The sequence below is a fragment of the Lissotriton vulgaris genome, chromosome 6 (genome assembly GCF_964263255.1).
Source record: "Lissotriton vulgaris chromosome 6, aLisVul1.2, whole genome shotgun sequence".
Lineage (NCBI taxonomy): Eukaryota > Metazoa > Chordata > Amphibia > Caudata > Salamandridae > Lissotriton > Lissotriton vulgaris.
In genome coordinates this window covers 1,643,639,660-1,643,651,683 of record NC_141694.1, presented here as the reverse complement: position 1 = coordinate 1,643,651,683, position 12,024 = coordinate 1,643,639,660, and the positions used below count along the sequence as shown (strand labels likewise).

Sequence of the window (12,024 nt, the reverse complement as noted above, 5' to 3'; positions counted from 1 at the left end):
AAATCTTGCACAGCATACGAGTTCTAAATCCACCTACAGAGAAATACACTTCTTTATGGGATAATAGGGACATTTTAAAGGTTTTAGCTGTTTGGGGTGATAACTCTATTTTATTGTTGAAACACATTCCTTACAAACTGACCATCCTAATTGGTCTGGTGTTATTTAGACGGACTTTGGATGTAGGAACTTCGGATGTCCGTAGCAAAGCATATCAACCTGTGGGTGTCTATTTTACATTAAAAGTAGAATGAAGGCTCTATCTACTTTTATTTTCTACCCTTACCTTGAGGGGAGTGAAAGGCTTTGTGTAGTTAAATGCCTGAAAGAGTACGAGTAAAGAACGGAAAGTTTGAGGAATTGTAGATTTCACGCAGATGGCCTCATAGGGCAATTTCTTCCTGCACCTTAGCAAGATAGGTGAAAGACGTGATGACAGACAATGTCTCTAAATTCGGAGCGCATTCCCTTAGAGGTGCATCAGGGTCAAAAGCTTTTCTTTTGGGGGTGGCTTGCAAGACATCCAAAGGCCGGCAGATTGATCAAATGAGAATATGTTTAAAAGTTGCTATTTTAGACCTCTTGCAAATGCAATCGATAATTTGTTAAACTTGATTAAAGTTAGCCTCCGTGTCCTAACATAAAATCAGGATTTTATTAAAGACACAGAGGCTAAGATTATCTCACCCCGAATTCATACCCACACAGGTAAACTAATGACATACTGTGTATATATTCTTTCAGATTAGTAGGAGTGTGGATACAATTATCTAGTGTAATATTTGGGGAGTATTCATTTTTGGAGTTTAGTTCAACGTTTGGATTTATCTTGTTCACAGCGATGGAAGAAGGAAGATGGCTGTATGTTACTGTACTTATACTTGACTAGAATATTTTTAAAAGTTCTAAATGCTTTCAAATATTGCTGCTGTGAGCGGACAATTAAAGGAGATTTGCATAGCCTTAGCCTCCGTGTCTTTAATAAAATCCAGTTTTCTGCCCACCAGGCTTTGAAAAATCGACATTTTCTTTTGGCTTTTGGAATGAAGACTGGTTCCACTTTAATTGATATTGGGGTTTCTAAGATGACTGTTAAAGGCAGTAACCTATTTGGACTATCTTACTTGTACCTGAAGGGGTGATTGACAAATTTGACCATTGTGGTTGGTCCATTGAGTTCTGTTTGGGCTAGATTCTCTTGGTTAAGTTAATTTACAAATGCATTGTCTTTTTAATCCTTGATGGAATCTGCACAAAGTTTTCAAGTTCTTGAGAGTGCTTTTTATTACCCTTGAATGCTGCTGAGTTTATTCAGCCTACAAGTAGGATCAGTGTGGCTGTTGTAGACTGGGAGGAGTTATACTAAGGAATGAAGTTTAGGGAGGCAGATGAGTTAAGGGACGGAATCTGGGTTTCATTACAAGGTTTGTTGTCCCCTGGGTAGATTTCATAGGTGACTTTAGGATCCAATAATCAAAGACTTCATAAGAAGCACAATATGATGTAAATCATTATTATTTTGCTCTTATTCTCTTTGCAGCATGCTGTTCACCATTCACATTTGACGAATGGAAAGACCGTGCAAGCTGGCATAAGCAATTTTAAGCAAAGCACCATTTCAGGGGTCAAGAGACTGAGACCAAACTGGCTTGATGCTCCTGATGATGGTTTCTTCATTGCCACAGAAGAGACGAGGTATGATGACATCATGCAGGGCCTTATTCGCTAAAGACGCTCCCCATTTATATGAGAAAAAGAGGAATCTTTAGTGATTAATGCAACAGGGGAACATCATTTATGTGAGAGTGGAGTTCGGGCTATGCTATGCATTCAGTCCGGCCAAGCAAGTTTTTTTTCATTAATTAGCACATTTTTATGTTGGCTTTATTAGTCCAAATTAATTTTACTAAACTAAATGCTTTTCATTCCAAAATTTAAATTAAATGATTTCCATAAATTAAACGTGTTTTCATTTCCAGTAGGTCAGAAAATAAAATAAAACGAAACCTCCCACATTAGGGGAGTTAGATTGCTCATCACAACGTAGTAAGAGACAATAGTATGTCCTACATGCAAACCAATAGCCTCATGTTAAGGTTCTAGTCGTTATGAGTATGAGTGTAGACCTCTTTTATTTTGTAGGAGTGCTAGATGATTTCCAGCATGTCCCTCTTCCTTAATGCAATCCTTACTTTGAGAGGGTTAAGTCCATATTCAAGATACAAGAGAAACATCTAGCTTATGCATAGTTTTCAGGGAAACACACAAACATACATTTAGATTGAGAAAAAAGAAGTCAGCACAGTTTTCTGGTTCTCAGATATGGACTTGCCCTCATAAAGTAATAACCACACCAAGGAAGAACAGGACTCAGAGTAACAATAATTGCTGGAAAGTATACAAGGTTTATGTATCCCTGTGCCCCTTTAGTGTATTTACCCTGTACTTAAATCACAACTTTTTATTAAGGCACAATCACAGCACTGATCTGTATAGTAGTGGCTTCCACATTTAAACATATCGGGTCCCATCTCACAAAATCATTTTAGGTGATCAATTGTATCTTAGTCCTGTCATAGGTGTGAATTACTCCTAAATATCCATTACTGATTTACAGAACATTTTTTAGACCTTTTATGTCTTACTCTAAATTTAATTGTGATGAATTTCATAGATTAGGACATGCTCTCGATTCACATAGCTTTTCCACGGATTGGCATTTCTTACACATGGAAAAGTCAAGATTATCTCTCACCTTTCAATTCATATCCAATTGAAACAATAGAAGTTACCACACTTCGTAGAACCCGCACCTAGGTCTGGGTGAAATTTAGAGTACACTGGCATACTTTGTGTTCTTTTGGGAATTTTATATTATGGTTGTTTAATGTTATTACACCACTTCACATAATTACGCCTCATTCATTGTAAACATTTACCACAAATGTGCCATTCATGGTAATAGTTTACCAGGAATGCACCGAATTACAGAACACACGTATCTGTTATTTTCAGTGCTTTTGCGTTGCGTTATCACATCAAAAATGGATGCAAGGTTGCATTTTGCTCTAAAATACACTGTGAAATGACAAATGTGTGTTTTGCATAATTATGAAGAATTTCACAAACCTGTGCTGAAATTTCCCTTATTACATGAATTGCACACGGCTCTATCAACAGCTCTACCCACAACCGGTCTTACAGAAACAGGGATGGGACAAAAGAGGAAACAAAGGCACTGCATATTGTCACACTGCCTGGTTGCACAGCTGAGCTTAATCTGTAATGCAGGAGTGCGGGTATTTAATAGCAAGGGACGATTTTCAGTAGATTTATAGTGGAAAATAACTTATGATCCTGTATATGATACACCTGCTAACACACTGTGTTTCCCATCTCTGTTTTGAGATAAAACATCATATTTCTTTTGAGCTGTAGCACACTAAAATTGATATAGTAACAGTGAACAGAACTATGGGTTACTGTATATTGATTGTTAAAGGAAGATAGACACTGCTATGCAATACATTTCTGTGGTTCTACTTACATTCAATATAAGGGATTTTATTATGAAAGGTATGCATTAGTATCATATACTTCACCTATACTCTTGATAATCATATATTCACTTTCTACAATATTGGAATAACTTATTTGTCTAACAAGAACAACTTTATGCAATCGTGAGTCCACAGACTACTCTTATAAAACCATTGCATTGATCATCAAATTCTTATCAAAGTGGAATACCTCTTGTGACAATAATATAGTGCAAGATAGGCTTTTGCAATATTGTTTTGCCATCTAGAATGCCAAAGAAAGCAAGCATCGGCAAAACCAATTTTAAAAGGCCAGACCTATTGGCTTTGCTAATGCGCATTTGAAAATGTTGTACTATCTCCAATTACTGACATAATGCTAAGCACGGAAAATGAGCTCCGCTAGCGGAGGCTGCGAAATCTACACATTACATTAAAAACACGGAATTCATGCAATATTTCCGACTCCACCATGTAGCAGAGTAAGCTACTTCACCCACAACCCTTTGATAAAACAACTTTACCTTTACATGCTAAAAAGCATATAACCAATTCACAAAAATGAACTCTGAAAAATACCAGGCAATAAGAGCAGTGAGGATTTTGGGGTCACCCCTAACCTAAGAGGAGGGCAAGTATTAGCTCTCAGCTGAGCCGGAGAGCCTGCCCCTCGAGGAATGTTTTGATATCGGATACTATAATAGTCACTGCACTCTAGAATCTTGTCCCACAATGCTTTGCAGGGCCTTTGGTTGGGATTGTATTTTTGCCCATACCTGTGCTTGGGGTGGTCCTAGGAGGATGGTACCATCACCAAATCGTTCAAGGCATTTGCTTGGTTCTCTCCCTAGGTTAGGGAGGATACCAAAATCATCATGTCTCTCACTGCTTGCTGTATTTCCATTTTCACTTTTGTGAGATGATTATATGCATTTTTGCATGTAAAGATAGAGTTAATTCTTGTTTTATCAAGGGTATGTGAGGTTTCTATTTTATTAATTGGATCAGACCAAACGGAGTTGTGGAGCGCACAGAGTTTGTGTTCAGTTCTGCAGAATTTTGTGTAGTGGTACTCCGCCAACTACGCCCACCCTTACATGATGCCTGGATTTTTGGGCTGATCTGGGAACACAAAACTACCTTGAAAATGTATTGAAGCCAGCTGCAAGTTTTAGCTAGTTAATTTGACTCTGTGAAATTATTTTGTTGGAAATTTAATAAATGGATCCAGACATCACAGATATTCGTCCTTATCTGTCACAGTATTCAAAAAGATTATTAATCTTCAATTTAGAAAAAAAACATCTCATGTTGTAGCGTCCCACAGAAAATTGCCGTAGTTGCTGAACGCAGCCTGAGTGTTTTTCCAATCTACAAATGTTGGAAGCTCGTTGTGCTGTTCGTAGCATGTCCTCCCACATTAACAATCTAGGCATGATTTAACAAACTGACATATTAAATTAATATGAATGTTTTCTCCTGATTAAATTATTCATATTTTCAAAGGACAATTTTAGGTGCATTCTCAGCAAGAAAGTTTACTTTTTCCAGCATGACGTTTTCTAATTGCTGCCATTATTGTAAAATATTAATAGCGTAGGTGTAAGAAGGAAAGGTGCTGGTGATTTGTTTGAACTGACTACAAAAGCACTTAAGCTCAGAAGTTATTCAGCCAGACTGAGTGCTCAATTTCTTGCCTTCCATTTCACTCACTGAAAATAACAACATCCATTATTATGATTTTCCACAGTTTTTATACTTGTTGTTTATGTTTTCAGTCTTTTAGCATTTTCAATCTGTAAAAATGGCACGGTACTTACTTTTCAATGGAAAATTCTTATTTGCATCAATTTTTTATTCTGGGAACTTCATTATTTCATAATTAAGTTTCGATTCTCCACACATGTTTGATTGTGTCAATAAATGTCAGTATGTCAAACCTTAAAATGACCCACTTGCTATGTTGGAATGGAAATTTTAGGTTTATATTTTTATCAGCAAATACACTAAAGAATCACAATAAATGTATCAAAGCAATCAAAAAGAGCTTTATTCGATTTTAGTCTTATAAAATCACAAAAGCAAGCAGATAAAAACATATAAAATACCATTTTATAAAAACATCTTAAAATAGCATATGCTCACCATTACATATTTAAAATCGTCATTTCATAGAGTTGTATAAAATACATATGTACACAATTCTAATAATTCATTATATACAACTAGGCTTATTCAAAGAATGTTATCGCTGTAACATGGTAAATAAGACAGTCCTACATAATATAAGTTATTAAATTTCTACTATCGTACAGTAATCCAACATTAATCCTTTTCTTTGCTATCAGTATGTTTTTCAAGAAACCAACCATAACTCCAATGCAGTAGTCATTTTCTAATTGTTGTGAATATAAAAAGGCCGGTCGACATTGTCTCCATCCACCTGCTTTTAATAGGTGCAAGATCCATCTGGTTCTTTTCTTAACATATAATTTGCAGAATAGGATCACGTGAATTGTTGTCTGTGGGGAGATACCGTCACAGGGACAATGACATAGTTCACTGGACCATATATTTATTTCATGGTAACTAATTAGTCAGTGAAAGTTCCCAAACCTGAAGCACGTTCAAACATACCTGTTATACCCCCCGGACAGCGTAGGAGGTACAGTTGGATGTTGTAGGTGATTATGGTCAGTTGATGTTGGATGACCGCAGGCTTGTTAATCTCCATTACCAACCTATTTGCTTCCAGGTGGGCCATGCAGATTGCCTTAAACTCCTTCCGTTTAACACCGTTCAGTGACTCTGGGGATGTATAATACTCTAGATTCCCTAGATCATGCATAAAGTTTGTATGTACTTTAACAAGCTGATCCTTCAAGTATGATCCAACTTCATAGAGTCCATTATTATTTCTTGATTTAGGCCTGTACTGCTGGAAGTCCAAACTCTGTGCCAAAGAAGCACAGGTTGTACCCGGATGGTAGCTGAGATATATGGTATCCCTAACTCACAATGACCATTAAAAATGGGGCTCTAGCAGGAACAGCCAATATAATTTGTTGAAAAAACTTTTCAATCACTTGGATGGGGAGGGATCATGAAAACCTCAAATTCCCACCCAATAATGGCCACACTAACACACTTTGCTTAGTAAATTTTTAAGAGAATTTCCGGGGGGTCTTCTGCACATTTTTTTGAAAAGTTTTTACGAGCTGCAATTGATTTCATGAAAAGAAGACTCCTGCTCTTAACAGCCTGCCCCTAAGTGCCAGTACTGTTAAACAGGACTCCCAGGTATGTGAAATAAATGTAAATATCTTGAAAGCAAACAATAAAATAGACAGGAGTGTTCCTACACATTGGGAGGTTAAAATTGCTCAGCAGCAAGTGGTAATGAGAACAAATTAAATGTTTCAGATGCAAAGTCCTTGTCTCTTCTTAAATTTAAAATTGTTATTTGTATAAACATCTTCAGTTGGAAATGTGAGCTGCATTGTATCTAGTATGTTCGTCTTGCTCATCACAGTCCTTACTGCATGTTAGTAACATTACTTTACTCTGGACTATTTGGAAAGTCACAAGAGGTGAAAAGAGGCTGAGGTTGGAGTTCTTATGAGTATAATATCATAATCTTAGAGGTCGTGGGCTCTTTTTACATTAGAGCTACAGATATTCTTCACAGAGGGACTCAATTATGGCAACAGACATAACTCTGGAAAACATATTTGTATATTATAATGAAAACAACCTATGAAAGGAAGGGCATATAATTTTATCAGGATGTTATCGGTATTGCATTACTTTAAGGAACCGTTTGTACGGTTACTGAAGGAAACAGATAGTTGTTGATATCCTAGAGACTAAAATAGCTGCAATTGAAATGTGGACCGGGTTGGATTCTTTGTAAAGTCAATCTCGTATAGCTAGTATGCAACACAAGTTTATCAATCAGGATGCATGTTACAACTGCGTTCTTGGTCTTGTGCCTTAAGTTTGGAAAAAAACATCAACTTAGTTAAGATATTCAAAAGTTGAACTTTTGCTGTTCATTCATGCGTTAAAATATATGGAGACAGGCCACCAGTGCCTTATTATTTGGTCTTGAAAGACCCCACCCCCCCCAATCTTACACAAAGACACCACCATCCAGCTTCAGATATTTACAGATGCTACCAACCTCCTGGGGGGTTAGCTACAAGGCTCTATGCTGACCCAAGGTGTAGAGTCAGCCTATGTGGATGTCCAGTCATTTCATCGTGGATGAGTAACTAACAAAGTTCTAACATTTTAGATTTATTGACAACATTTGCAGGATTCTATTGTCTAGACTATACTGGATGAGATACCTTGTGTGACTAACAGTATGCCTGAGCTATTGATACGCTAGTGTTTGCAGTAGCACAACAAAGGATAGGGCTACCTTATGTTACTCAGTACCTGGGTATGTGTTGGCAAGCAACTGAAAGTGCATTTCTGTGGTCTCAATTTTAATTATTGGGCTATTAAGAAGTCCTTACACAGAAGATCATTCCATCAGCCAAACAAGATCTGGAGAGTACATATACACAGAAACAACAAAAAGCAGTTCAATTTGTAGGAATAAGTATATAATCTCAGACTAGATATTTTCCACAACAAAACTAGGGAGGGTGAGTAATATATACAAGGTGTTAAACCATATTTCTTCAATCTGTCTACTATCCAGTATGTATCAATTAAGGCTGGATCGTTCTTACGTTTCTTATTCAAATGGCAGCCCAAAGAAGTAAGACAGACACATATATTTGTGGACATTTCAACTCCAATAATCAAATGTGATATTTGAACATCAGGCAGGGCCTTTCTCGGCACAAAGAGTGGAGACACCCTTTGAGTCAAAACGGATAATGTTAAACTGCTACATGTATCAGTAGTCAATACTATTGTTCAATCTATGTGGGTCACTCGCTCACCTAACTAAATGGGTTTGTGGGTTCCAAAATTTCACCTTTTAGATGTCATTGTTATGTAAAAAGAGACTTATTTCAGGTAGTCTTTTAACCCTTAAAAACCCAAAATGTACGCTTCGATGATACTCAGTCATGTGTCAGCTACTTTTAATCTGCCATGCCATTTCGAATTGAAGGCTCCCTTTGCCTAGCCTGTCTGATAAAAACAAATGAAATTAGAAATATAGAATTCTGTGGGCATAATCCTTATATTTAATTTTGTTTATAAAAAACGAAAGATTTGAAAATAAATACTTTTAAATTATGGTAAAAACTTCTCTCCGATTGTCTCTGTTGACTGCTTCATGTTCCCTTTGTGGGAAGATTGAAAGTAAACCTCCCTGTCTGCCTCACAAGGGACTGAAAGACTGTCTGGGTCCACAGGCTGGTGGACTGTGGCCTGATGCCAAAAGAGCCAACCCTACACCAGACAGATTTCAGAAAAGGTACTCCCTGTTGCCTAGTGGTGCTTTCTGTCTCCCTTTGGTAGGCAGATTGGGGAAAATCTACTATCTTCCACCAAGGTATTGCAAATAGCCTGTCTGGTTACTTGGGGGCAACCCCCCCCCCCCGGTAAGAAATATATAGGGCTATGTTGGAGGGGAAACATATGCCCTTGTTGTGGGGACATTCCCCGGATGAAAAAGTCCAAGGTGGTCTAGTGAGGTGAAATCCTGCACAGAAGTTGTCCTCTTGCACTGATCCCCAAGCAGGAATCCACCTAGGAGAGGTACTGTTGAGAAGGGGAGGGACTTCCATTCCAACTGCACCTCACAAATGGAAATAGGTGCTTGTGAGATGAGCTGTGGCCTCACAGAATGATTACAGTGAAATAAGCTGTGTGTGTTCAGCATTTGCCCCCAAAAATATAAAGTAACAAGTGCCAGGTGGTAAAAAGAATATTACAAACCCATGAATGCAAAGTGATACTGACTACAAGATAGGACTGGCTGAAGTTATTACATATAAGGCAGCCACATGGCAGTCATAAACATAAAAGTGCCCACAAACCTTTGACTACAAATGCCCCATAATGCCTTTTGTGTGAATTGCAGGGTGTGCAGAAACTCTGTGGACCTCTCTTGTTTCCCATGGAGAATGTGGCTGCTGGAAGTGCAAAACTCATTTGGAATCACTGCAAGGCAGACTGAGGAATTACCTTGGGAATAAGACCAAGAATTATGGATGTATCTTGCAGTTTCTCATTTCTAAAGGGATTCTCAGGGTGACACTTGTAATCCCTTTTAATTCAGCATTTCTGGTGATAATGGAGCCCCTCAGTAGTGTTAACTCTGGGGGTGCACTATTAATAAACCCTGCACTGGTGCACTCATAATGTTACCTCACAGTAATAGCTTTCTGCAATACTTTATAAATACCTTGACAACATTAGTAGTGCACTGGTATTACAGTGATATTTTGTTGACGAGCACAAATTACACGCATGAAACTATGTAAGAGAATATGTTAGTGGTAATATTTGCCACTACCTTTATCAGAAACTTCTTTTCATATAGAGCTTTAACCCCTACGTCTTTTGTCCAGTTATGTCAAATATAGTTTGATGGGCCTGTACACCACTCAGCACTCATGAGATATCTCACAGAATGATATTGGAACGTTAGCTGTACTATTCCACATTCCCTTCTGTTTGCAGCCTAGTAGCTCAAGGGTCGGGGTCTGTTGGTGGACTGTCGCCAGGGTATACATATTCTTACCATCCCTGTGGCCTTACTTCTCTCACTCACATTCTCTCTCTCCTCCTCTGCTTTCCTTTGTTAAAAGGGTAACATTTTCAAAGAGTATCTTACATTTGCTCATTCCCCTCACTATCTCTTTGCTCGCTTTTGAAAATGACAAAAAAGGCATTTTAATAGACAACAGTAAAATGCAACTTCAATTGAAAATTGAGCACGCCAATGTACAATTGTTCGCCAGTCAAGCATTCATTTAGTTTTGAACAGCCCAACCTGGTTTAGCTAGTATTGCTGGCGGAGATGTGGCGAGCAGGAGACAGAGACTTACGCTGTGGTTATTACCCTTTGTGTTCAAGTATTCTTTAGATATAACCCTTAGAATGCAGAAAAAACAAATCTTTGTTTTGCTTCACCTGTTCCTTATAGTGAGACTCTGACTACTATAATTTCTCTTGTTGTACAGTTTCGGGCAGACCTTCCCTTCACCTAAGGAATAACTGTATCATGAAACATGAACCTGTTGGAAGTGTATGCAATGTGTTCACCACACCTGGAGTGCTGACAGAAATATTTAAAATGTTGTAGATTCTATATATTCACCCCTTTTCTTGGATGTATTTCAATTTAAGAAGGCTGTTTGGTACATTTTACCCATAGTACATCTGACTCTGAGCTCTTATGGTATATTCTTCGCCGTGCGGCACCCAGAAAAGGGTTTTTCAAACCATTATCAAGTCTTCCCTTGTAAGACCTGTGTTCAAGTCTCAGTGTTGCTGTACCCTGCTTGTTTGAGGTGTCCTATTCTGGTGGATATTTTCATCCATGCAAAACTAGCTTTTATGTCATTAGAATGCACTTTGAAATGTGGTTTCTTATTCTCATTGCTGTTCCTTTTCATAATGTGTAGTGACAGCAGATATATGCAGTTGAAGCAGAACATTGTCTGTCTTTGGTTTCTGTTGTAGTATGTAAGGTGAGAACAACCTTGATCGAAGTTCATAAATAGGGATATATTCAGAGAAATCATAATATATTAAACCTGTGTATGTGGTCTCTTGGCTGCAAACAATCAAAACTTTTAATCCATCAATTTATACCTTTAAAAGAAATTTTCTATTGCCACTCCCCTGTATTTTCCAAGTAATTGTCAATACCAGGAACCTTAGTTGTGTAACATTTTGTCAAGTTTCTAAAATTGAAACGCCACAGGTGATTTAGTGTTTTGAGTCCATATGTTTCTATGTTACTTTTGTACTTAATCTTTCTCTCTGTTTTCTCCGCATCTCAGTCCACAGAGAGACTACCTAGAATATTTATAGTTTACGGTATCGCAGGTGACTCTCTCCTGTAAATATATCTATTTTCCTCTGTGGAGATTTGTAATCTCATTGCCTGCTATTCACTATTACAGTTGTTAGAGTTCAGACACTGGAATGTTCCTTTCTTCGTGTTGGTTTTGGCTAAAATTTCACTAAGTAAATGAACAGGAAATGTCCAAGTTGCTTGTTTACAGTCATATTTTTCTTGAATAATTGACAGGAAACAAATTCTAGAATATATATAATACACAAATTACTTATGCCATCCATTCTGATTAAAACATAAACATTGTCATTTAATACAATTTGAGTTTTTTTTCTTTAAAAACGTGTATTCTTTTTCAAACACTTGTTGTTGTCCTCTCATTAACATAACTAGGAAGAAGTTAGCAATCCATATTAGCGAAAACACTTCTATGTATAATGCGAGATGTCAACTCTGACATCTCACATGCACAGAATAAGGCCATTTAAA

The 12,024-nt window shown here is 37.5% G+C and overlaps 1 protein-coding gene across 2 annotated transcripts in view; it reads left to right on the top strand.

The window, feature by feature from the left end:
- LOC147709244 (metastasis-associated protein MTA3-like) overlaps positions 1–12,024 on the top strand; it is a 790,513-nt gene that overhangs the window by 670,516 nt on the left and 107,973 nt on the right. The window contains exon 18 of one of the 2 annotated variants that reach the window (XM_086927806.1): positions 1,541–1,695. The exons of the other annotated variant lie outside the window; for it this stretch is intronic. Coding sequence (XP_086783932.1) covers positions 1,541–1,695 — 155 coding nt within the window. The remainder of the gene's footprint in view (positions 1–1,540; positions 1,696–12,024) is intronic. 2 annotated transcript variants of the gene reach the window in all.